General features: G+C 34.9%; 1 protein-coding gene and 1 pseudogene across 1 annotated transcript; both read right to left on the reverse strand.

The window, feature by feature from the left end:
• Positions 1 to 10,715: 10,715 nt before the first annotated feature.
• Positions 10,716 to 13,570, reverse strand: LOC110093086 (40S ribosomal protein S5). The gene is made up of 4 exons (XM_020817862.2): positions 13,383 to 13,570; positions 12,425 to 12,696; positions 11,989 to 12,192; positions 10,716 to 11,011 (listed from the first exon to the last, which is right to left on the reverse strand). Exons 1-4 carry the CDS (start codon positions 13,476 to 13,478, stop codon positions 10,957 to 10,959), a joined length of 627 nt encoding a protein of 208 aa, XP_020673521.1. The 5' UTR covers positions 13,479 to 13,570; the 3' UTR covers positions 10,716 to 10,956.
• Positions 13,571 to 22,323: 8,753 nt separating this feature from the next.
• On the reverse strand, positions 22,324 to 25,088 carry LOC110093108 (annotated as a pseudogene).
• Positions 25,089 to 27,928: the final 2,840 nt, after the last annotated feature.

Consider the following 27,928-nt stretch of genomic DNA (forward strand, 5'->3'; position numbering starts at 1 on the left):
GATATATATATATATATAATATAATATATATACATATGTATATATATATATATATAAATCTAATTATATAATATTTTAATTACTAATTATACACTTAAGTTATATTAGATAATTAATTTATGCAATAATTTACACAATTAATTTACTTGATATATAATTTAAATTATATTAATTAACTTAACCAATAAATAACTTTTAGAGGCGTCTATGGTTTGCCTTTCATCTTCTCTTTTTTCGTTGTTGTTCGGCTTCGTTGCTTGCAGGTGTATAGATTGCACGCGTCGCTTCTGCGGTCCTCGTGGTTGTTCGACTTCACTCCTCTGACGACTTTCTCGTCAATCCGGATCGGAAGTTACAACATTTTGATCGGAAGCAAGAACGGGGAGCTTGCTGGCTTGTGAAGGTAACTTTCTCCCTTTCGTGCGCTTCTTCAGATAAATCCCGTGTTAAATCTGGCTACCTCGGATTTACTAATATCCCGAATTTAAGCCGTAAATCCGGGATTTACCGAATCCCGGGATTTAGGGCATCTCCAACCGAAATTCTCTTTTTCACTACAAAATGCATAAAATAAAAGTGTCGTGATTCATATCCAGTGGAATGCCATTTTGCCCCCAAATCATCGCTCGTTTCTTTCGCGCCTTTTTCAGACGAGTTCGGTAGAGAGGAAAGAAATGGCACAGGTGATCAGTTGCGACGTCAATATTGATGTTACACTGTTAAACTGAGATCAAATTGCGGAAAAAATGTCGTTCGGTTGCGACGTTTGAGGGCCTCCATTCAGCTGTTTGCCGTACTGTTCTTGCTTCCAATCAAATGTTGTAACGCGCGCACAAAAACTGTTTGGCTGAAGATGGTTTTAACGCGCGCACAAAACTGTTTGGCTGGATTTAGCATAAATCCGGACTTAAAATCCGCGCTGTAATGATCCGATACTGCCCAATCCACAGTCACACAAAAAAAATGAAATAATGCGTTCACCACACTTACAGAAGCGAAACGCAGAGTCATGAAGTGCGAAATCACGGTTATAGAGCAGAGTGTTCAGCGATGGTGCACAAAAGCAGTTGGCACAAACAACGCACGATGACAGCAAAATATCTAGGAATGGCGCGTATCCACAATGTTAGAGTCTCATCATACTTAGAGTTGGATTCATTAGTCGATTCTTCTCAAGTAGTCGGTTTCCCATCTTCCGAACCTAAAATAATCTACGTGCACACTAAGGAGGTTTTTCATAGTACTCATTCTCAAGTGTGGAAGCACTGATAGCCTCCTCATTGCCCTTTTTACTACTTCCGGCATTGAAATGAGTTCGAGGCAAGTCTCTACTTTGCAACAATGGCTACACAATACATCATATCAGAGACCCAAAGTCAGCAACTTCTGCCCGGAAAAAAAAATATGTCATGGGAACGCAAGAATTTAACCAAATATACAACTGGACCTATCACATGATGGATACCTCTTGAAATGATAACTACTTGAAGTAATATCGGCAATCAGATCTAAAACTACCTGACCACGTCAATATGCAAAAAGTTCACGAGACTAGAATCAGCGATCTCGAAGATATTATTAAATATATAATTAATTGTGTAAATAATAATTAATGAGTAATTTGTACTTAACTTATTATTAAATTTATAACACATTATATATTTTTATTTTTAATTATAAAATTATTTTTAAGTTATAATTATCTTTTTCACATTTAATTCCCTAACTGCTATAAATCCTGAAATATGTTACCAAACAGTTTCTCAGGATTTAACATTTGACATACTAAACAGTTTTCAGGATTTAACATATTTCAGATTTACAAAATTCTGATATATAGGATTTACTAAATCCCACTTGTTGCCAAACAACCCCTTAGAGTTGGATTTAAGATAATCTATATTACTATTTGTGTTTTTTGAAGAGAAATTCACTTTAGTTGTGTCATAATAATAGTATTGATCAAATATATATTATTTATTTATTTAAACAAATATATCCAAAAATTTAAATTGGATTAATTTACCCCTATCCTCACTTTAAGAACTATGTTCCCCTCCTAATGCATCAATATTCTCAATTATTAATTTATTTTTCTTTTCATTTAAGATTTCTTCACTCAACAAAATGAGATGATCTAATGATGAAGCTCAGTTGAAAAATGTAGTTTAATGATGACTTTGACAAACATGCATGAGTAAGAATTTTTTATTAACATATACTGTAAATTTTGCGATGGTAGAATGTTTGTTGAGTTTTTTTTAGCTTCGTATAATGATCCACCATGCAGAAATGGAATTTGTGAATTGTAATATATTAGAGCTTTTTTATGTGGAAAACCTAGGAAGGAGAAGAATCACGAAATTTACTTTAATTGTAATGATACACTATATAATTGTCGATAAAATAATTTACTTTTATTTAAAGAATATAAGATTATAAGAATTCGTTGTAGAGTTTACATAAGGCGGGTGTTCATAGGCGAACAGTTGAAATCCAGTAAGGGAGTTGGATAGAAATTAGGTGATGGTGGGCTGATTGATTATGGCAGTCATTAGAGTTCCTTAGATTTCTTAGCTCTCCAACTCTCTTTAAGTACACAATAAGGTCCTATTTATAACATTTTTTAGAGGGGCGTATTAGTAAATTTTGCAAGAATTCCAAACAGTATACGAACGGCTTATAATAATCCCCTTGATCATAAATTATTTATGCAGCATTTTAGTGTCTTAATGATGTTGCAATTGAATTATCTTGAGCTTGTTGGATTTATGTAGTAGAACTTCTTGATTTGACAATAAGCATGTATATTATATATATATACATGCATACATATTGAAACAAAGAGTGGTCAATGGTTAACCTTTAGATAAAACTAATGTAACCTATCAGCGTATGATAGTAGTAGTAGAGAAACTTCTTTGACATAAAGAGTGGATGGTGGGGAAAACTTGGTTGTTCCTTCATAGAATTGATATGATATATAAAAAAAGAATCAAAATGTACAAGAAAAGTTTTTAAGCAAAATTCTGACAATTTTTAATATTACACAGTAAAAACTAATTTGGTATTACTAAGAATGGTTGGTTGCATTTGTAACAGTTCTAACTCTTAATTATCAGATATTGTCTGCTTTGACCTAAGAGCCTCACGGTTTTGCCATGTTGGTGTAACTTCCCAGGAGGCCACTCATCCCAAGATTTCTCAAGGATGAGCATGCTTTACTACGAAGTTTACGTAGTAGAATTTCTTGATTTGACAATAAGCATGTATATATATATACATGCATACATATTGAAACAAAGAGTGGTCAATGGTTAACCTTTAGATAAAACTAATGTAACCTATCAGCGTATGATAGTAGTAGTAGAGAAACTTCTTTGACATAAAGAGTGGATGGTGGGGAAAACTTGGTTGTTCCTTCATAGAATTGATATGATATATAAAAAAAGAATCAAAATGTACAAGAAAAGTTTTTAAGCAAAATTCTGACAATTTTTAATATTACACAGTAAAAACTAATTTGGTATTACTAAGAATGGTTGGTTGCATTTGTAACAGTTCTAACTCTTAATTATCAGATATTGTCTGCTTTGACCTAAGAGCCTCACGATTTTGTCCTGTTGGTGTAACTTCTCAGGATGTCACTCATCCCAAGATTTCTCAAGGATGAGCATGCTTAACTGCGAAGTTTCTTAATGAAATGCTAACTATTACACCAAAAAATGTTTCGATATTTAATAGTTTAACTTCTTTTACTTAAGATGTTTCATAACATTAACGAGATAATATAATCAATGGAGGTTTGGTAGCTCCATTTGAATATGGAACAACAACAATTGCAGGCTTGACAACTTCATCTTCCATTGAGTTGCTAACGACAACATCAACATATAATAACAAAGTGTTTAGTGTAGAAACTCATGGAGTTTCCTCAGCACGCCGAAGGAAGAAGAAGAGTACAGAGTAATGAAATAAACTTTTATTATCTTCAATGTAATACAGAGACCTAGTATTTATAGGAATAAAGGCTATACATAAAGTGATATAAAAGGCAACACAGAGTATATGTTTATTTATTCTTTGAGCTCTAATATCCCCCTGGAAACTGAGGGTTCTTGAGTAGCGTTCAGTTTTAGACGAAGTTCTTGAAAACGCGGTGTAGATAGCGACTTCGTCAAGATATCTGCCAATTGGTCCTTCATGCTGATGGGAAGGATCCTAATGGTCCCTTGCTGAATATGGTCCCAAACAAACATGTGATCGATCTCGATGTGTTTCGTTCGTGCGTGGAACACCGGATTGTTGGCCAATGCAATTGCCGATGTGTTGTCACAGTAGAGGTCGGTTGGATGACTTTGAGTAATACCGAAGTCGTTGAGAAGACGTCTGATCCAAATCACGTCGGCAGTGAGAGCAGCTAGAGACCGATACTCTGATTCTATTGAGGAGCGAGCCACCGTAGTTTACTTCTTGACCGTCCAAGAGATCAGTGTTTTGTCAAGATATGAGTAGTATCCAGATGTTGATTTCCTAGAGATGGGGTCTCCGGCCCAATCTGCATCAGAGTAAGCCGATAAACTCAAGTTAGATTTCAGAATTGGAATGCCGTGAGTTAGCGTACCTTGGATGTATCGTAGTAGACGTTTTAGAAGATAGGTGTGTTACGGTTCAGGAGAATGCATGTGCTGAGATAACAAGTTTAAACTGAAAGATATGTCGGGTCTAGTTAAGGTTAAGTATTGAAGTGAACCAACGATACGACGGTACATGGCGGGATCGTCTAGCACTGGATCTGGCGTGAATGACTGCGGTAATTTGGTACAGGTGGGGTTGGATAACGGTTTGCATTGGATAAGCTGAGTGGTCTGGAGTATTGATCGGGCGTATGCCTTTTGTGAGAGAAAGTATGAATCTTTGTGTCGGGATATGTTGATGCCGAGAAATGAGTTAACTTGTCCAAGAATTTTCAGTTTGAACCGTTGCTGGAGTTGAGATATGATTCTTCCTATCGCGTGTTGGTCGTTACCTGTGAATAGAAGATCGTCAACGTAAATAATTAGGAACAATTGAACTTTACCTTTGCGAAGAATAAGAAGAGAGGGGTCAGAGGTACTGTGGATGAAACCGAGCTCAATAAAAAAAGATGTAAGCGTGTTATACCATTGCCTGGGTGCTTGTTTCAGACCATAAATGGCTTTGTGAAGTAAGCATACATGATTAGGGTGAGTAGCATCTTCAAAACCTCTTGGTTGATTCATATAAACGGTTTCCGTAAGCGAGCCATGGAGAAACGCGTTGGCAACATCGAATTGATGTATAGGCCAGTCGTGGTGTAAGGCCACAATGAGAAGTATGCGAATGGTCGGAAGTTTTACCACGGGGCTGAATGTCTCAGTGTAGTCCAGCCCGTACTCCTGGTGATTTCCCTGAGCAACAAGTCTTGCTTTGTGTTTGGTAATTGAGCCGTCCGAGTGGAACTTGAGCATGTAAGTCCACTTGCATCCAAGAATAGAAGCTGTCGGGGGCGGAATAACAAGACTCCATGTACCCTGAGTTTGTAACGCGAAGAACTCGTCGGCCATAGCTCGATGCCATTTAGGCAGCTTGCTTGCCTCGGTATATGATGTGGGAGCCACCGGTTCGTCTGTGTTGGTGTTAGTATGAAACATATTAAGATGGATTGTGGATTTAAATGGCCTGTTTTACCTCTGGTTACCATGGAGTGTGTTGGTTGAGAAGTGGACGGTTTGCTCGGATGATCGAGCTGACTGGGCGAATTGTTGTGTTTAAGCATTTCATCTGTGACAGATGGTTGGGCTGTGAAGTTGGATGGTGGAGGCGAAGTAGTAGTTTGTACAGGAACTTGCTTTGTGGTCGAGATTGGTGTGAGAAACATGGGTGAAGGTTGGTCTTGTTGAGCAACAGATGGAACCTTTTGATCTGCAAAGGGAAAATAATTTTCGTCAAACGTGACGTGACGAGAATATGATATCTTGTTTGTACCGAGATGAAGACATTTGTATCCCTTGTATGTGTCCGAGTATCCGAGAAATACACATGGCTGCGCTTTAAGTTGCAGCTTGTGACGGTGAGTAGGGGTTAGTGGAAAACACGCACAACCAAAGATGCGAAGTGGCTTGTAGTCTTGTTTACTTCCGTAGAGCATAGCATGGGGTGATATGTATTTGATTGCAGAATTCGGCAGTTTGTTAATTAAATGCACGGCCGTGAGCATAGCATCTGGCCAGTGAGCTAACGGTAAGGACGCGGTGTGTAAGGTTCTTGCCATTTCGACGATATGCCTATGCTTTCTTTCTAATACACCATTTTGTTCTGGTGTATAAGGACATGAGATTCTATGTTTTATGCCATTGAGCTGAAGCAATTGAGTAAATTGTGTGTTGATATACTCACCACCACCATCAGATTGGAAAGCTTTAATTTTAGAAGATAGCTCATGTTCTATATAAGTTTTAAATGTAGAAAATACAGAAATAACTTCATTTTTGTGTCTCAACGGATAAATCCAAGTGTAACGAGAATAGTCCGCCTTCACCAGCCTCCGGCCACCACCGTCGGCCATTGTCACTTGTTGCCAGTTGCCATTTCTGCCCGCCATAATCCGGCATCTTATGGTTGGCCACAATGACCACTTGTCGTTAGGGACCGCCGGTTGTCACTACCACCTACCACTAGCTGCCATCCCTCTGCTAGCCACCACTTGCCAACAACCACCACCACCATCAATCATGTGTTAGCCACCCATGTCGCTATCTGCTAGCCACCACCTGCCGCCACTCCGCCTCTGGTTGCCAGCCATCACCAGCACCGGTCAAAACCATCATCGGTTGATGTCGCCACTGAACGCCAACCATCACCACTGTTGCCACTTCCCCCACCAACCGCCAGTATTTTTTGACTTTACAATATATTCATTATTTTAAACCAAATAAAAAAAATCATTCACTTGAATTTACTTTTTATCCAAACAACTCAAAATATTCCTTTTATATTGCATTCCTTTTTGGCGAACCAAATACTGGAGAAAAAAAACTAAAAGTTATCAATTTTTTAGTTTCATTGAAATTTAAGGGGTTGTTTAGTTTGAACTAAAATGTGTGTAAAATATTTCAAATGCAAGGGTTTTTAAAATAATAGTATTTGGTTTGAGTAAAAGAATAATATTGTGTAAAATTTTAGTGCATTTAAAATTCATTATCTTGTTCATTTTTTGCGTATTTTAAATTTCATAGATTTGATTGATTTTCAAATACACCCTAAATTCATCATCAGTATTGGCCACCGACCATTATCTTTTTTAGACTTTACATTTCATTCATTTTACTTTAAATCGAACAAAAAATAAAGAATGTTATATATTTCTTTTACACTGATCTAAATAACTCTAAAAAAAGTTTGTATATTGCATTTCTATCCACTATTGCATTTAATTTTTTTCAGCCAAAATATAGAAAGAGAGAGAGAGAGAGAGAGAGAGAGAGAGAGAGAGAGACTATTTTCTGTTATAAGTATCTTTTTTTTAATGAATTTTTTAATAAAATTTCTGTTATAAGTGTCTTATTCTCCCAAACAGAACCCAAATGAGAATTAAGGAATTCAAATACTTTTGTTCTCTTTTGAAAAAAAAAAAATAGAAAGGATCTTATTTTAAACTTTCATTTAAAATTTTATTTATTTTTTTAATAATACAAAAATTTTAATCACTTAAATACAAAAAAAATGATTTCTCTCTAAAAATGATTCGATTTACTTTTTAAGCTGAGAATGTATATATGCAAATTTGTATATATTATTATCTTAAAACTCCCAATCAATAGTTGATGGATTTATTTTTATTTTTATTTTTTTGAGAAAATTCTAAATCAAATGACAAGCATCGAAATACATCCATTGGGGCATATTTCATAAATAGAACATCATTAGATATTTGTTGATTATGAAGACAATGACATCACTCCATTGTGTAATTGAGTGATGGTGTTAAGAATTAGATGTCTGCAAATGTTAGTTAAACTAATGTCGATGGTCCGCACATGTTAGATGTTGTGGGCCTGTAAGTATCAATGAAAGGAGAAATTATTATGTACAGAGTCCGGGCATAGAGATACGTCCGAACTCCAATGAGTGTGTGACGAGTGAACGTGTACATAGTGTGTACAATTATGTACACATTGTGTATATAGTGTATACACAATATGTACATAATTATATAGTGTATACACTGTTGTATACAGTGTATGCATAGTTGTATGCAACACACTGTAACATAGTGTGTACATATTATGTACACATCCACGTGTCACGCTCTCATTGGAGTCTGAATGCATCTCTATGCCCGAACTCCACACGTAATAATTTCTCCAATGAAAGGCATTAACTAGGGCAAGATTTTGATGTTTGCAAATGTAGGATAGATGCAAACATCATTGTCTAGTGATGTGGGCTAGTATACATCAATGAAGGGGTAGGAGTACTAAATATAAACTCATGTATTTGCTCGATATTTGCTCAAAGAGTACCCCAAAGATAAGTTCTTAAACAGGAACAATTATTACGTGCAGTCGGACGTAGCTCTATGTTCGGTTACCACTGAGTTACTCAGTATTTGCTCGATATTTGCTCGGTATTGCTAGGTATTGCTTGGCAATAACGAGAAATACCGCTATGTGAAGACCAATACCGAGTAATACCGATTTTTTCTAAAAAAACTCGGTATTGCTCGGTATTGCTCGGTATTGCTCGGTATTTGTCTTCACATAATGATATTTATCGTTATTGTCGAACAAAATCGACAAATACGTGATTTTGTGCATGCTACGTGGCGCCATCTCAATGTCGGCTGAACATAGCTCTACATCCGATCACCGGACCAAATAAAAGTTCCTTAAACAGACGACCAAAATGCAGGTGCTGCACTAGTCTTTTTGTTTATTTTTTCAAATGTCAATGAATGCAACAATTTGAGAAAACTCTACAAAGAATTAATGAAAATTTGCATTTCAAGGGAATCCAACATGTAGATTCCTACAATTACTAGAACAAAAGGTAGTTATTATCACCTCTTTCAATATGATTCTGATGAGACTTACGCTTCGTTTGGGACCGTTTTCTTAATGCTTCTTAAAGCAGTCTTCTAATATTAAAATTTTGATTTTTGAAACAGAAAGTCGCTTTAACTAGTAAAAAAATCATCCCAAATGAAACCTTAGGCCTCATTCAAGATTGTTTTCTTATTGCTTTCTAAAACAACTTTCTATTACAAAAAAATTTCAAACTAAAATATTTTATATTAAAAAGCTGCTTTAAAAAAGCAATAAAAAAACTATCCCAAACGAAACCTTAAACCGAGACTTATGTGTGGTATCAAGCCTCTGTGGCCTATGTCCCAACTTTCTTCCGTCCCAACTTTCTTCCTAAACTTGCCTATGCCTGCACCTGGAACAGAGTCTCAGAATGAGTGTAGAGTGAAAGCCAATAAAAGAGCTCAGCCAGCTTTTGCTCCTACACAAATCTGGGCTGAGGCCGTTTTAACTTCTACCAATATGATTTAGATCATACCCTCCTCCTACTGGACTGCTTTTCTCGCATCCTCCTTATTCTAATCTGCTGGCGTTCAGCTCTACCTGCTTTGTTATTCTTCTACCGGCTTTCTACTCATTTGTATATATAAAAACGAATAACAAGCCTAATAATCCCTATGTCAAGGAAAAATTATTCTGTGCGAATACCGAACGTCATCCGGGAACCAATAAAAATACACCACATCACCCTATATTGTACCGCGGCTCAATACTACTATGTACCACAACTCGATACCGCTCGGTACAGGACAACCGAACGTAGAGCAGCATCTAGACAGAATAATTTCTCTATGTCAAGGGGATCATAAAAACTGGAACTCCGTCCACAGCAGATCTTTTGTGTATCAAAGAATGTGAAACCACAGGAAGCAAAACTAAGGACTAGGAAATAAAGCAAAATGCTAGTTCAATTGGCACCAACATTTCTCTAAAGCCATTGTTTTTCGTGTCTTGAAGTAAAAAAAAAAAAAAACATAAAAAAGACCACTCTACGACCATTTCATAGAACAAAAAAAAAACTAGGGTAATAAATATATTATAGAACAACCATAAAAAACTGTAATGATTGATTGCTAGTAATAATAAGAGAAAAGAGAGTGCGTTTTTCTCCTTGATGAAAGCCAATCTTCTTTGAGTGCTTGTTCTTTCAACGATTCAGATCTACAAAATCCCTGTCTCACACTTGGAGAAAGAGATCACAAAATAAAACTATCCATATCTTCAGAAAACTTAAATTTTTTTGCCTTCATATATAGCAGTGATTATATAGACAATCTAGTGCAGATCACTGATGTAAAGTCTTTGTGTCATGTTCAATGCCAAGCGCTAATGTGCTGATTGCTCATTAACCAGGCTAATCCAATCTACAAAATGTATAATAAAAAAACACCATTTCTCTAAAGAAAAAAATATCACCTCCAGAGTTTTTATGTACTTTCATGCAGATGTAAAGTCACTACAACTTTCAAGTAACATCACCAGCAAAGATGAATATATATTCTCACCAACAATAAACGAGAAAATATGAATAATTATTTTTATTCGAGGAAAATGGCATGAAATTGCTGTACTTCTGCATTAAAAAAATAAAAATAAGGAGGACACCTTGGAAGGACAGAAGTATTAGATAATTTTGTAACAAAATGTTTATAATAAAAATCCACCGCTCGAAAAATGTTGAAACTAACAATATAACAGAAACATCCAAGTACCAAATTAAAAAGAAAAACATCCACAACCTTAAAAAGTCTCAAACGTACAACTACAATCTTAAGAGCAGATAAGACAACATTAAATGTAATTCAAAAAGGCAATAAATCATTTCAGGACTTCTGTTTTTTAAAAATTGCCTTCAACGATTTGCCTTGGCCACACGTTCAATCTCGTCCTTCTTCTTGATAGCATAACTACAAACAAAGCAACAACAAACGTCAAGATACTTCCAAAAGCATATATAAGCATAAGCAAACAAATAAAATAGTCACATTAATAATAAAACAACAACAACATCAAGCCTTTGTCCCACTACGTGGGGTCGGCTACATTAATCCTTTTTCGCCATTGTGTCCTATTAAAAGTCAAATTCTCATTTAAATCTAATAAAGAAAGATCATTTCTAATATTTTCTAACTAAGTCTTTTTAAGTCTACCTCTACCTTTCTTAATATAAGTCAAATCTAATACCTCAACTTTCCTAACCGAGTCATCGAAAGGCCTCCGTTTAATGTAACCAAACCATCAAAGACGACTCTCACTAATCTTATCTTCCACTGGAGCTACTCCAAACTTTCACATATGTGCTCATTTCGTATCCTATCTCTAAGGGTAAAGCCACTCAACCACCTAAGCATCCTCATCTCTGCAACACTTAACTTAGTATTATGCTTCTCTTTTAATGGCCAATCATTTGGCACCAAAAGCATATACAGGTCTCACCACCATCTTATAAAATTTTTCCCTTAAGTTTGAGGGGGACTTTTCGATCGCCACAAAAAGCCCAATGCATTCCTCCACTTAACCATCCACTTGAAAGTCACATAATATCTACTAATAAAAAAAAACTTATAAAGACAAACAAATAAATAGCTCAAGGCAATAATGTGCATCAACATTCATTTACAAGACAAATACCACCATCCAAATCATTTAAAAAAAAATTAATTATCCACGACGGGGATAGGTATGTTAAAATTTTTATTAATTCCTAGGACACAAATGCAGAGTTAGATAGTTAAAATTGAAGTATAGTTTTGAAAAAAAAAAAAAACAGGAAAGACTTAGCTGCTCAAGCGTGTTGAACATTTCTAGATTATAAAAACAGTGAAGCTGATGAAGGAGACTATAGCATAAAAAAACAAATAATCACACAAGGAAAAATGCTCACCTGTTGGAAGAACCCTTAGCTGCATTAATCAATTCATCAGCAAGACATTCAGCAATTGTCTTGATATTTCGAAAAGCACTCTCACGAGCACCTGTTGTGAGAAGATATATCGCTTGATTAACCCGTCTCAGAGGCGAAATATCAACAGCCTGACGCCTAACAACACCAGCAGATCCAATTCTAGTAGCATCCTCTCGTGGACCGCTGCAAGTAAAAACAAATTATAAAATATGTGCATAAAGAGTAAACCACGAATACTCAAGAACAACCCTTAAACTCTAGGAGAAATAACAATCATCATGAGAATATAGTACATTTTTTTAGCTAGAATAAAATATTTTAAGAAAAGACAAACAAATAAAGCACATATTAACTATTCTATAGCTTAAACTTTCATGTGAATTGACTCAATTGTAGTCGTCCAAGCATTAATTACCTATTAATGACAGCATCTACTATGATTTGGATTGGGTTTGTATCAGTAAGGAGATGAATAATGTCCATAGCATGTTTAACGATGCGAACAGCCTTCAGTTTCTTCCCATTGTTGCGACCATGCATCATCAATGAATTGGTCAATCTTTCAACAATGGGACACTGTGCTTTCCTGAACCTTTTTACAGAGTAGCGTCCAGCTGTGTGTGGAAGATAAGTTGCATGCTTCGAAGGAGTTACCGCAATATAGTCAGCAAGTGACATGTCAGAAACCTGAATACAAAAAAAGAATCCACAAACTAAGATTTGCAAGGGGAAAAAGATCAATAATGCTACCAGCAGCTAAAGTTAAACACATTTTCAACACATAATTTATGTGATAAATTAAGTAGTAAAACCTTGAGAAATGTCAAAATCATGAATGATAAAATACAACCACGATAAAACTAACTTTTAGCAACACTTATTATAACACAAGCTTATTGCGTGCTATTACAAGGTTCAATGGCAACACCAGATACTAGGTTACACTGTGTTACATTATAACAATCTGCTCGATTTGGTGCTTCATCAGATCAATAATGATGAACTGCCAAACAAATTTCCCAAATCAGCTGCTCTCCAACTCCCTTGAACAAAATTCCACTGAACACGTCTCTCTCTTCAGATCACTCAATAGTCATTTCCAAATCACGAAATAGGAATCCACAGCTTTCCCTCTTTCACATTTCTCACTATTTCGGAAAATATCTTCGATATCCCTCCCCTCTATCAATTTACAATTTATGAGATTTCAATCCTTCAACATTCCACACTTATCTCTCGCTGTTTATCTACTTAAGTAGATTTAAAGGTATGCTCAATTCTTTCTCCATATATTTTTTTTTTTCAAATTCAATGGAGCCAAATTGATGCTTGGTATGCATAAAAGAAACAGGAAAGAGATAAGTAAAACCGACCTCGATTTCTTCGAAAGACCACCGATTGAAGAGCTTAACATCGGTGGGCGAGGCCAAACCAGAGGATTGTGGTGGAGAGGACAGGGCGGCCGCCATGATTGGTATTCGGAGAGTTCTCGCTGGTATTCGGAGAGAACCAGATGCGGCAGCGATAAAAACCCTAGCGAGTTAGGAGGAGAGGAGCAACTTATGTAGCATTGTAGTCATGGACCGTCATGATGATATATTGAAGGCGCTAAAGATTTGATTAACGGTTCCGATGAGGCATTATTTAGGGGCTGTTTGGTATCGGATTTACAGCGGGATTTAAGTCGGATTTACGCTAAATCCAGCCCAACAGTTTTTGTGCGCACGTTAAAAACATCTCCAACCCTTCAGCAAACAGCTGAATGGAGGTCCTCAAACGTCGCAATCGAATGCCATTTTTTTCGTCATTTGAACTCAGTTGTTTGCACTATTTCTTTCTCTCTACCGAACTCGTCTGAAATAGGCGGGAAAGAAATGAGTGATGATTTGGGGGCAAAATGACGTTCCACTGGAGATGAATCACGACACTTTTTAATTTTACTACATTTTCCAGTGAAAAATCAGAATTTTGGTTGGAGATACCCTAAATCCCAGGATTCGGTAAATTCCGGATTTACGGCTTAAATTTGGGATTTAGTAAATTCGAGGGCAGCCGGATTTAACGGGATTTATCCGAAGAAGCGCACAAGATTTTGATAAGCACGGATAGACTACATATACTGTAAATTTTGCGATGGTAGAATGTTTGTTGAGTTTTTTTTTTAGCTTTGTATAATGATCCACCATGCATAAATGGAATTTGTAAATTGTAATTTATTAGAACTTTTTTATGTGGAAAACCTAGGAAGGAGAAGAATCACGAAATTTATTTTAGTTGCAATGATACACTATATAATTGTCAATAAAATAATTTACTTTTATTTAAAGAATATAAGATTATAAGAATTCATTGTAGAGTTTACATAAGTAGGCGAATGGTTGAAATCCAATAAGGGAGTTGGATAGAAATTAGGTGATGGTGGGGTGATTGATTATGGCGGTCATTAGAATTCCTTAGATTTCTTAGCTCTCCAACTCTCTTTAAGTACAAAATAAGGTCCTATTTATAACATTTTATTAGAGAGGCATATTAGTAAAATTTGCAAGAATTCCAAACAGTATAAGAGCGACTTATAATAATCCCTTTGATCATAAATTATTTATGCAGCATTTTAGTGTCTTAATGATGTTACAATTGAATTATCTTGAGCTTGTTGGATTTACGTAGTAGAACTTCTTGATTTGACAATAAGCATGTATATATATACATGCATACATGTTGAAACAAAGAGTGGTCAATGTTTAACCTTTAGATAAGACTGCTGTAACCTATCAGAGTATGATAGTAGTAGTAGACAAACTTCTTTGACATAAAGAGTGGATGGTGGAGAAAACTTGGTTATTCCTTCATTGAATTGATATGATATATAAAAAAAGAATCATAATGTACAAGAAAAGTTTTTAAGCAAAATTCTGACAATTTTTAATATTACACAACAAAAACTAATTTGGTATTACTAAGAATGGTTGGTTGCATTTGTAACAATCCTAACTCTTAATTATCAAGATATTGTCTGCTTTGACCTAAGAGCCTCACGGTTTTGCCATGTTGGTGTAACTTCCCAGGAGGCCACTCATCCCAAGATTTCTCAAGGATGAGCATGCTTTACTACGAAGTTTCTTAATGAAATGCTAACTATTACACCAAAAAATGTCTCGATATTTAAGAGTTTAACTTCTTTTACTTAAGATGTTTCATAACATTAATGAGAGAATATAATCAATAGTGGTTTGATAGCTCCATTTGAACATGCAACAACAACAATTGCAGGCTTGACAACTTCATATGCCATTGAGTTGCTAACAACATCATCAACATATAATAACACAAAGTGTTTAGATGAATAAGGTCGTGCTTATTGGAGCTAAGTACTTTAATACCATAAAACCTAATATTGGTACATATAATGAATATTAGAAAAAACTTTGTTACTGCTTCATAGGATAGTGGTGGCGGCCTATGACATGTAGCAATAGAGACTTGAGGTGAGTTGCTGTAAAACTCCTCTGAAGTGCATTTTTTTTTTGGTGCAGTTAGTCCGTACGAACTGACTTTAGTACGGGACGAACTGAAGAACATTGTGAAGATTCTGTATGGTTCGTCTGGACGAACCTGTACGAGCCAGGACGAACCGTCGGGATGAAATTTGTCCATAGAGTAAATCGTCTAGGAACGAATGCACTTCGTCTGGACGAGATTTGTTCAGAGGGCAAATCGTCTCGGGACGATCCTTTTTGATAAGTATTGGAATTGAGATATTTTTAAAGAGAGAGAAAAAGCAGAGAGAAAGAGAAGGAAAGAGAAGAGGAAGGCTTGGTTTTGGAGCTCGCGGAGCGATTTTTGTTCGACGACGCAGTTAGAAGAATTGTTTATCTCGCAGTTAGGACTCCGAATCCTATTTCTGATTTCGAAGATTTCTAGTTTTGGTATTTTTCTGCTCAATTTTGTATTTCCGTTATCGTAAAATGTGCATATCTTTGTATTGACGAAACGTTTACCGCGTAACTTTTGGTATGTTATTGAAATGATGATTTTGCATGATTTAAGTATTTTTGGAAAGTTTTTACCAGATATTTTGAGTTATGTGCGCTTTTTATCGAATAGAAATTTATCTGGATGTCAGAAAAATATTGCTTCAGTACAAGTAAAGCTTTGTAACGTTGTTTTATTCGATTTCTGATAATTTGATAATTTTCTGAAACTGTGTATTTTGACTCTGTTTGGGATGTCACAGTTGCAACAACTCAAACCCTTAACTATCAAGATATTGTCCTCTTTGGCCTAATGGTCTCATGATTTTGTCCCATTGTTATAACTTCTCAAGAGGTCAGTCATCTCATAATTTCTCTTAGATGAGCACGTTTAACTGCTGAGTATCTAAATAAAATTTTAATCATTACACCAAAAAAGCCTAAATGTTTAAGATTTAGATTATTTTACTTAAGGGGTTTCACAATCTCCTCCATTTAAGTAACTTACATCGTTGTCAGTAATTTATCCCAAAATCATCCACCATACATAGAGGATTGTAGAGGTGGCCCCTATGTGTTTAATTGGCGGCTCCTGTCACGTAACACTTTGTTCCATACAGATTAAGAGGTGCCTCACATGGCGTAGAACTTTGTTTTGTTTGACATTTAGTTCACATCTTCTATCTGGTGTATTACTTTAATACCATTTGTAACAGCCAATCTCTTAACTATCTAGTTATTTCTTCTTTGGCCTAAGAGTCTCACGATTTTATTTTATTGATGTAACTTATTAGGATGTCACTCATCCCAAAATTTCTCTGGGATGAGCACGTTTAACTGTGAAGCTTCTAAATAAAATTTCAACAATTACATCAAAAGACGAATCAATGTTTAAGAGTTTAGTTTCATTTACTTAAGAGGTTTCACAAGAGTAGTGGATGTCGATTGTAGACGAGGAAGACGAGGTTGCAAATTGTGGATTTTGATATTTTTTCTAAATTTGAAGGTCATCCAATTTTTTTTAAAAAATAGGCATTTGGCATATTTTTAATTCGCTATATAAATGTTTTGCATTCCTTTACTTAAACAATTTTTTTTAAAAAAATTATTTTCCTTTTTATTTTTGTATTCATAATATTTGCAATCAAATGACCTCTTGAGCAAATATTAAGGCGTTTGAATATTATACAATAAACTTAATTAAAGTTTTATTAAGGATGGATAAAATTAAAAGAGGCGATCGCGTGTTCATATATATATATATATATATTATGATGCAAGAATTAAGAAAAAGCTAGTAGATAATTTCTTTTTCAATCAAAAGACTCCGTGATAACTTTCTAGCACAAAAAATTATAATTAAAAAAAAACTAAAAAACTACTTTGAAAAATAATAAAAAAGTATCCCAAATGAAGCATAAAGTAGCTTTTTAGTAAAAAAAATTATAGTTAAAATTTTTTTAATATTAAAATACTATTTTAGAAAGTAATAAGACAAATGAAGTCTTATATATATTATATATATGCAGTTATTAATTATAAATATATCAATACAATAAGAACAACAATAATCTTTTATCTCACTACTCGACTATAGCAAGCCTTTCTCTCCATTTTTTTATTTGGAGTCAATTTCTCATTTAAATCTAATAAAAAAATATTTTTAATATATTCTAGTCTAGTCCTTTTAGATATAACTCTTCCTGCTAGATCTAATTCTTTTTTTTCATCTAACAGTTCATCTACAAATCGAAGTTTTATGTGACCAAATCATTGAAGGACTCCCGTCTTATATGCCATTGGAGCTACTTCAACTTTTCGTGTATATACTCGTTTTGCACTCTGTCTTTAATTGTGAAGCCGCCGTAAAACTCTTCACTTGAGAACAATTATTTATAGTTTTATTTAAAAGGGATATTTCAATATAAAGAGAACAATTAGATATATTTTTCATAAAAAAAAATAAATAGTAAGAATATTTGATCAATTACATATATTATGAGGAATATAAATTCAAATTTTACTCTTGCTTTAGGATCTTTTATTTTTTATTATTTTATTTTATTTTTATTAGGACCTAACACTCCAAACTATGAAGCATATAGGGTTTGATGTATTATAAATATAGAACATATGTTGAATATAGCACAATAACTTTAATAAAGAGTTTAAGCAGAATGTGTGCTAGATTCCTCTATTTTGGTGACATGGAGGCCAAAAAATTACGCCTCATTGCTTGGAAGTGAACCTGTAAACCTAAAAAGAATGGAGGGTTGGGCATTTCGGATTTATATGCCCTTCAATTTGCAAACCGTTGCTCTCTGATTTTCAGATTTTACAATGCTAAGTCTATATTGTTCACTTACCTATATGCTAAATTTTGTACACCTTGGACCCCGGTTCAGTGCAAAGTCTCTCCTCTTTGGAGAGAAATTGGGAAGGTTGCCCTGCAAATCACTTCTAGTATCCACTTTGAAGTCAATTCTAATAGTAATATTGCAATGCTATGGGATCCGTGGATCGGTGATAGGTCTTTATTGTCTGCTCTTCCAAACTGTAACTTGGAAAATCGCATTCCTCATCAGGTCACGATTTCTAATTTTTTGGTGGAGGGTGGTTGGTTTTTCCCGAGCAATGTTAAAGAGGTTTTAGCTTAATCTTTGGGGCATATTGGCATAACTCTTGATTCTAAATTCACTTTACTTTGGAAAGATAGGAAGAAGCCTTGTTTCTCTTCTTTTATAAAATTTTATTTTTAGGAGGAGGCTACTGTTGATTGGCATAAATTTGTGTGGCATAATCATCATGCTCTTAAATACTCTATATACACTTGGATAGCTGTTAATGGTGGGCTTAAAACGGTAGAGGAGCTTATTAAGAGGAACATTGTGGTGCATCCCATTTGTTTTTTATGCTCTTCTCACAACGAGACTAACTACCACATCCTTTTTTAATGTGATTATGCGTTCTCGATTTTACAAAAACTGATCCCTGTTTTGGAAGATTTCCTTTTGAGACCTCTGCTTACTCAAGTTTTGCATTTCTTGGGTGATAGGAGCTATTTGCTTAAAAACCAAAACGAATTTCTCCTCCTTATTGTTTGTTGTGCCACATACTATCTTAGGAGGGAAAGAAATGAAAGAAGATTTAACTTTAAATTAGAAGTGCCTCCACTCTATGTTCTATCATCAAATCTGCGGTTGAGGAGAAGATATCCACCTGGAAGCATTCTGAAAACCTGAGAATTCCTTGGCCTTCTTAATGTTGTTTTTGGCTGGGGGATTTTTTACTAGTTGCTTGTTGGTTTTCTTCGGTTGGAAGGCTGTGGTGTTGTTGAATGGTGGAATTTTTTTTACTGCTGTCATGGAGGATCTTGTTGTTTTTTTTTTTTTGCTCTGATCGGGTTGGAAGGCTGTATTAGAAGGATCCTTTGAGTTGTTTTTTGTTGGAATGCTCACTGTTGGCTGGAACTCTTTCTCGGAATTTGGTTGTTGCTCTTGAAAGCACAGCTCCTTGGATGGTTGTTTCTCGCAACCTTGGACTGTTTCTATTGGATGATTTTTGTAGAAGGATGATGATGTAGCTGCTAATCATCTCCTTGGAGGGCATATTGGGCAACCAGGAGATGTTTGATCGGTGTCGCTGAAAAATCTGTTGGTTCGTGTGATTAGCAGTCTGAGTCCATTTTTGGTGTTTCTTGCCTTATTTTTGGGTAGCCGGCCTAGTTTTGGTTATTTTTATTCTGTTTTTGTCGCTTTGGGGGTATATGTTTTTGGTTATTCATCTTCTTTTGTATGAGGTTTAACCTTTTTATTATGTCTTACTTGTAATCTTTTTTACATAGTAATATATGGGCTTTTTGCCCTCATTTTCCAAAAAAAAAAAAAAAAAACTTTAATAAAGTTATTTTAAAAAGAGTCATTTCAATATATTTTTTTGGCAAATGTGTTGTTAAGGGTTGAAAAGGTAACGACACTCTTGGGAACTTCATACATTTTGGGGATTTTTTAATATATTTTGGAGACTTGGTGAGTGCAGGAAAAAAGGAAGATATTTTTTTATTATGGTATTCAACATGCTAGGTCTCCCTCTAATTTTTCTTTTTCACAAAAAAGATAAATTAAAATTAATTATTATAACTATTTTTAATTACTTGTAATTATGTTTATCCTCTATTTTTTTAATCATTTTTCTCTTCATTATATGACTCATTATTAGATAAAAATAATCTATTACGAAATTTAATTTTAATTTTTTGAGACATTGATTTTAAGTATTTAGAATTAATATATATTTTAAATAGCGCAAGATAAAATCAATATATTTGAATAACTTTTTATATTTTGTTAGTTTTAAAATAATTTTAGGACATTTATTTTTGTTGTTAGGATTGCTGACCTGAGAAAATGCATTTTTTTAGCAAACATTTAAATTTTTGTCAAAGTTGAGAATCACCTATAGACCTCACAAAATTGATTTAAAATATTATTTTAATATAATGTGAAAATATGCTCATTAGAGCCCAAAGAAATACAGAATTAGTTCACAAGAAGTGAGTTTCTATGAAATTAATTTATATAATTATAACTCACTTCAGTGTGAACCACTTTAGAACTGAGATCCAAACTCTTAGCTATAAGTAAATTTGTCAGGCAAACAGCGAAAGTTAGGGTCTAAATGTAGGGGTGTCAATTTCAGATCACGAGTCGGATTTGAGTCGAACACAAAACTGATCCGGCACTATTAGGTATAAAGTTCTGAAAAAAAAAGGTGAGATGTTTGGCCATCATTTCTTAGTATATGCTGCATTTATCTTGTATATGAATTGTAAATTAAATATGTATAAATTATGCTCATATAATGGTAATTTAATTAATCAAAATTAAATTATATCAGATAATATCTTTCACCAAATATAATTAATATTCAACAATAATAATTTCTACCTAACTAAAAGTCAAAAGAGCATTAAAAAGAAAAAGAATGAAATGATGAAGGCATGGGCGGATCCAAACCATTTTTTTTTACGATGGGCAAACTCTTGCGATTTGCGAAGGCGAAGGCCAGGATCTCTTGCGATTGAGAAGGCAACCTAATATTGTGAGTTGCAAACGACATAATGAGAGGGCTTCAAGCCTTCGACTGCGATTGTGTGGTGGGATGGAAAAAATTGGCGCATGATTAATAAATTGAGGACAAAAAAGTTCTTTCGAGGGGGGATAACGAAAAATCCCTCTCTAATGATTTTTTTTTTCAGGGTCAACATTTGCCCACCCTCACTTGACCGCTCATCCGCCTATGAATGAAAGGCTGTTTAAAAATCAAGAATATTTGTGAGATTGAGGGACTAGTTGGTCAAAAATTGAGGAGCGCAAATGAGCTCGAACACGAACAGGCTAAAGCTCGGTGTTCGGTTCGTTTGCAGCCCTAATCTTATTGTCCACGATTTCTTACTGCAAATATGTAATGAAATGTACAAAATCATTTACAAATATTAAAATTGCATTTCATAGCTCTTTATTTAAGAAAACATTTGCCTATGTAAATTAAAAAAATCAAGCAAAGCTACCCTACAATTAGATATGTAGGAACCAAATATCTGAAACGACCAAACAAAACTTGAGGGATACAATGTAACAGAAAGATTTAACGACAGCCCAAAAAAACAAAGTGATCGTCAAAGAAAAAGCATCAAACAGAATCAAAATAAGCTTTTTGATAGAGCACTAAAAAAATTGTAGAATTCAAAATTTTCATCAGGTAAAAGACAGTCGAACAACATTTTGCTTTTGCCGTTGCTCATAATGTAATATTAGTTGATTATCTTCCTTACACTGATGGAAAATATAGATTTGTCATAGTTTGAAGTTGGAACAACATTTTACTTTGCATTCACTGTTTTTACAGCTTTCAAGTAACATCACCAGCCAAGATTATTATATATTCTCACCAACAATAAACGAGAAATTATGAATACTTATTTTTATTCCATGAAAGTGGCATAACACTGCTGTACTTCTGCATTAAAAAATAAAAATAAGGGGACCTTGGAAGCACAAAAGTATTAGATAATTTTGAAACAAAAATGTTTAGAATAAAGTTCCACCGCTTGGTAAATGTTGAAACTAACAATATAACAGGAACATCAAGCACTAAATTAAAAAGAAAAACATCCACAACCTTAAAAAGTCGCAAAAGTACAACTACAATCTTAAGAGCAGATAAGACAACATTAAGGCTTCGTTTGGGATGACTTTCTTATTGTTTCTTGAAGCTATTTTCTAGTACAAAAATTTTAATCTTTATACTAAAAAGCTAATTCAAGAAGCAATAAAAAAACTATCCCAAACGAAGCCTAAATGTAATTCAAAAAGGGAAAAAAATCATTTCAGGACTTCTGTTTTTGAAATATGGCCTTCAGCGATTTGCCTTTGCCACACGTTCAATCTCGTCCTTCTTCTTGATAGCGTAACTGCAAACAAAGCAACAACATCCGTCAAGTAACTTCCAAAAGCGTATATAAGTATAAGCAAACACTTTAAATAGTCACATTAATATCTACTAATTATAAAAAAAACCTTATAAAGACAAACATCACCTTCCATTTACAAAACTGATAATCGTGAGAACATTTGTAGATTATAAAAACAGTGAAGCTGATGAAGGAGATTAGAGCATAAAAAAAAAAAAAAAACAAATAATCACACAAGGAAAAATGCTCACCTGTTGGAAGAACCCTTAGCTGCATTAATCAATTCATCAGCAAGACATTCAGCAATTGTCTTGATATTTTGAAAAGCACTCTCACAAGCACCTGTTGTGAGAAGATATATTGCTTGATTAACCCTTCTCAGAGGGGAAATATCAACAGCCTGACGCCTAACAACACCAGCAGATCCAATTCTAATAGCATCCTCACGTGGGCCACTGCAAATAAAAACAAATTAGAAAATATGTGCATGAAGAGAATACAACAACAACAAGCCTCTAGTGGAAAGAAAAAGGAGAGAGTTTTGATAAGATTCTCTTGTGGGGCTAACGAGATTGCCCTAATAGGGCAGATTACATGGTAAGATAAGATGGGCCTAACATGCCTAATCTAATAAGAGGGCTAGCTTGTATACGAGTGCTAAAGGCATCTAGTCCCAGCAGTCTAGGAAGAGTTTCTAGGGCCTAAGGCTAGAAAGGAGGGTGTCAGTCTTGGTAGTAGTATCCAAGGAGTTTCTTTTTATGCCATCCTATCCTGGGTATCCTGATTCATATTAAGATTTCTGTCTAGTGGGAGAGAGTTTCCCAATCCCACTATTTGGGGTAGGCTACATGAATCCTTTTTCTCCATTGTATTCTGTAAAGAATTAAATTCTCATCTAAATCTAATAAAGAATGGTCATTTCTAATATTTTCTAATCAAGTTTTTTTAGGTCTACCTCTACCTTTCCTAACATAAGTCAAATCTAATACATCTACTTTCCTAACCGGGTCATCAGAAGTCCGCCGTTTTATGTGACCAAACCATCTAAGACGACTCTTTCTAATCTTATCTTCCACTGGAGCTACTACAACCTTTTTAAGTATATGCTCATTTTGTATCCTATCTCTAAGAATAAAGCCACTCATCCACCTAAGCATCCTCATCTCTGCAACACTTAACTTAATATTATGCTTCTCTTTTAATGGCCAACATTCTGCACCATAAAGAATTGCAGGTCTCACTACTATCTTATAGAATTTTCCCTTAAGTTTTAGATGAACTTTTCTATCACACAACAAGCTCAATGAATTCCTCCAGTTCAACCATCCAACTTAAATTCTATTAATAATATCCACATCTATTTCACCATCACTCTGAACAATAGACCCAAGATATCTAAAATGTGTACTGTTAATTATGACTTGATCACCCAAAGTCACAATCCCCCTATTAGATATATTATTACTAAAATTACACTCTATATATTCAGTTTTGGATCTACTCAAACGAAACCTTTAAACTCTAAGGTTGACCTCCATAATTCAAGTTTACCTTCAACACCCTCTCTAGTCTTATCAACAACAATAATATCATAAGCAAAAAGCATACACCAGGGTACAACCTCTTGCAAATGTCTAATAAGGAAATATGCAAACAATGTTATATGTTCCCTGAAATTGATAAACCGGGAATACTCAAGAGCAACCCTTAAACTCTAGTAGAAATAACAATCATCATGAGAATCGAGTATAATTTGTAGGTAGAATAAATTGTTTTAAGAAGACAAAAACAAATAACGCACCTATTAATTATTGTCTAGCTTAAACTTTCATGTGAATTAACTCAATTGTAACACAAGTATTAATTACCTATTAATGACAGCATCTACAATGATTTGAATTGGGTTTGTATCAGTAAGGAGATGAATGATGTCCATAGCATGTTTAACAATGCGAACAGTCTTCAGTTTCTTCCCATTGTTGCGACCATGCATCATCAAAGAATTGGTCAACCTTTCAACAATTGGACATTATGCTTTCCTGAACCTTTTTACAGAGTATCGTCCTGCAGTGTGTGGAAGATAAGTAGCATGCTTCGATGGAGTCACCGCAATATAGTCGGCTAGTGACATGTCAGAAACCTGAAATACAAACAAATAATCCACAAATTAAGATTTAAAAGGAGAAAAAAAATCAGATTGGTATATATATACAAACAAATAATCCATAAAAATTTCCCATTTTCAGAAATAAGGTAGATGACTGAAACTAGAACAACAAAAAGCATATATATTCACACCAAATAAAGCAATAAAACTAGATAATCAATAGTTGAAGGACACACAACGAAGAAACAATACTATTTAGCATATGATAGACAACCTTGCCGCACATATTACACCATAAACTCAATCAAAGAATATGGATAGCCATTATATCCTTTACTGAACAAACTAAATTAACGAACATATATTAGATCCTGCGGGTCAAGGTAAAAGAAACAAGAGAGAGATAAGTAAAACCGACCTCAACTTCTTCGAAAGACCACCGATTGAAGAGCTTAACATCTGTGGGTGGGGCCAAACCAGAGAATTGTTGCGGTAATGAGACGGGAGAAGCAGCAGCAGTAGCCGCCATGATTGGTTTTCGGAGTTCTCGCTTATGAAGAGAAGCAGATGCGCGGTGATATAAAACCTAACTAGGCGGAATGGAGCGGCTGATACATAGTATTGTATTTAAATTAATGGACCGGATGGTGCTAAAGATTTAGAACTAACGGTTGCGATGACGCATTATTTAGAATAGGCTTTAGGGTAATCTGTAATATTAAAAATCTGCTCCAGGATCGTCCAGGACGATCTGGATCGTCCTGGGACGATCTGGATCATCCTGGGACGATCAGTGGAAATTTTGCTCCAGAATTTGCCCAGTTTTGCTCCAGGTGATTTTCTGTACTTATCGTCCAAGCCGATTTGGACATCGTCCAGGACGATTGGCACTGTAGAAAATATCGGCCTGCGAATAGTTCTGGGAACCGTCCAGGACGATCCAAAATAGTCTGATCGTCCTGGGACGATCTGGTGATCGGCCGGGCCGATCTGTGTATTATAAAGCTGATTTCAGACGTTTTGAAGAGAGAGAAAAATCAAAAATATCAAAATAAATATCTGAGGAGAGAGAAAGTCGAGGGTATTTTGGCAAAAGTTGATTTTCGGACGATGCGGAGCCGTTTTCGTCCGAAGAGACTGTTCAGAATATTGCTGTACGCAAGGTAAGACACATTTCGCCTTTCTCAATTTTCAAAACCGTCGAGTTTGGCGGTATTTTCTGTCCGGATTTCGTTTCCGTTACTATTTTTCGTCCGTATCTTTTGATTGGTTCAATTTTTACCGCGTAACTTTCGATACCCGCAACTTCTCGTAAATTGTGACAGTGCCGAGTGTGCACCTTTTGGTTGATTTCCGAAAGATTTTGTCCGGGTATTTTTGATTCGGGTGAGTTTTTGCGTAGACTGACATTTTCTGTGAAATTATAAATTCTCTGTGCAGGTAGAATAAAGTTCGGAATGTGATTACTATTCTGTGCGAATATTGGTAATTTAGTTCGAAATTCTGTGTCAATTCTAGTCTACTGCCGTTGTGCTGCCATTTTTGTCTGATCTTGAATTTGCCCGATTTCCTCTGAATTGAAAATCTATGTGTAGAAGCTAATAAAAAGGGAGCTAAAGGGCCTGATCAAGAGAATTCAGTTAGTGTCTGGGAAAATTAGTTGAGGCTCAAGTTGGAGAAATTTCTGTTTTGTCCCATCTGAGGAATTATTTTTCTGTGCTGTGAGCACATTACTTAAGCCTGATAATTATTCAGCGAATTTCTGGTGCCGTGAGCCACAAGGGAAGAATGGGTCAGAATCCGTAGTCTTTTTTATTAGTTAAGCTATTATATATATATATACTGAAAGTCTGATATCGATTTGAATCTCAGTTCTGTGATATCTCTGTTATACACGATCTGCAATTCGATTTTTTGATTTTCGTGATGTATGTTTATTCTGTTCTTTCTGATCTTAACGACTCTTTCCGACAATCTGTTCGATATATCTGAATTCTAATTTCTGTACGATTTGACTCTTGATTTAATCCGTCTGATTCTTGAGTGTAAATCTGATTCTGATGTGACTGTCCGTATCTATTCTTGCACTTGTTCACTGTATTCGTTCTCGAATGTCTGATTCGATATCTTAGCGATTCGTTCCGATTTCTGATCGATTTTGTCTGAATAGATTTGGTTTGGATCTGAGAGTTTGATTGGAGGTTGTTGCTTTGCTAGCTCTGAGCCTCAGCTCTTCATTTCCTGTGTTTTCAGTTCTGTAGGAAGAAGTCCAGAAAGATTGCTGAGTTCTACCTATAGGATTGTTAATGTACCTGTTGCATTAGTTGTACAGTACATGAGCTTTCTGTTCTGTCTTCCTTTCAAAAGCCATGTACTGTATCTGTAAGGATTATTTTGAGGAAAATGAAAATATGGATTTTGTTTCGCTGTGTGATGATTCATAGTGCTTCTAGTTTGTGCTGTTGAGATGTAATATTGGAAGATTCAGTCAGTACCAAATCAAAGACCAGATCCTGGATAAAAAGGTTTTGTCGCGGCCCCGGTGCCGAGCGGATCCGCTACCGGATCGGGCGGGTCGTGACATAATCTATATTATAATTTAAAATTTCTATCTTTTTATTGCAAATTCTTCATGAAAGAGGATGAGAGTGCATGACGATACAAGCCAATCAAAAATGTCCGTTTATGGATGATTTAATAACATGTATAATATAATTTATATATTGAGAAACCCTAGAAGATCTACGAACAATATTGAAAAACTAATTAATTATAATATTAAAAAAAAAGAAAAAAAAAAATAAATATTTCAAACTTTTTGAACTAGTTATGTTGACCGCTCATGAGCCATTAGTGCCAAATATTTTGAATAAACACAATAAAATCCTCTTCAATTGGTATTTCGATGACATTAAATAACACCTGCAACGCACGTGCTATTAAAACCAATAAAACTGTCCCAAGTGGTATTATCCAACCCAGACATCTCAAATCATTAAAGCGATAAAAAAATAATAAAGACAAAAAAGCAATGTGCATACATCTCAATATTCTAAACCACAAAGCAATAAGCAATAATCAAAGAAATCAATCCACAACTAACTTTCACCAGTGCTTCAATCACTTGTGTTCACATCAGGACTAAGCGATATCATCATATATCATAAGTTTGAGGTCAACGTTGTACTACAAAAAAAGAAAAGGATTTGAACTCTCAATAACATGATATAAATATAAATTGCTGATATGTTAGAGAAACCACCATTTCTCATATAACCATCCTTGCAAAAGAACAGTGCCTCAACATATCATGTTTCAACTGCACTTTGCATATTTTGATATTAAAATACTATCACAGCTTAATGTACT

This window comes from Dendrobium catenatum, unplaced genomic scaffold, assembly GCF_001605985.2.
Source record: "Dendrobium catenatum unplaced genomic scaffold, ASM160598v2 fragScaff_scaffold_1211, whole genome shotgun sequence".
In the NCBI taxonomy this organism is placed as follows: Eukaryota; Viridiplantae; Streptophyta; class Magnoliopsida; order Asparagales; family Orchidaceae; genus Dendrobium; species Dendrobium catenatum.

Bases quoted from the DNA above. Each gene is read 5' to 3' on its own strand.
- LOC110093086 (XM_020817862.2), bottom strand. From the start codon at position 13,478: ATGGCGGCCGCCCTGTCCTCTCCACCACAATCCTCTGGTTTGGCCTCG. The intron at 12,193-12,424 runs GTAATTAATGCT...TTTTACTTGCAG, and splicing joins GTAGATGCTGTCATTAATAG to CGGTCCACGAGAGGATGCTA. The intron at 11,012-11,988 runs GTGAGCATTTTT...CTTTGTTTGTAG, and splicing joins GCTAAGGGTTCTTCCAACAG to TTATGCTATCAAGAAGAAGG.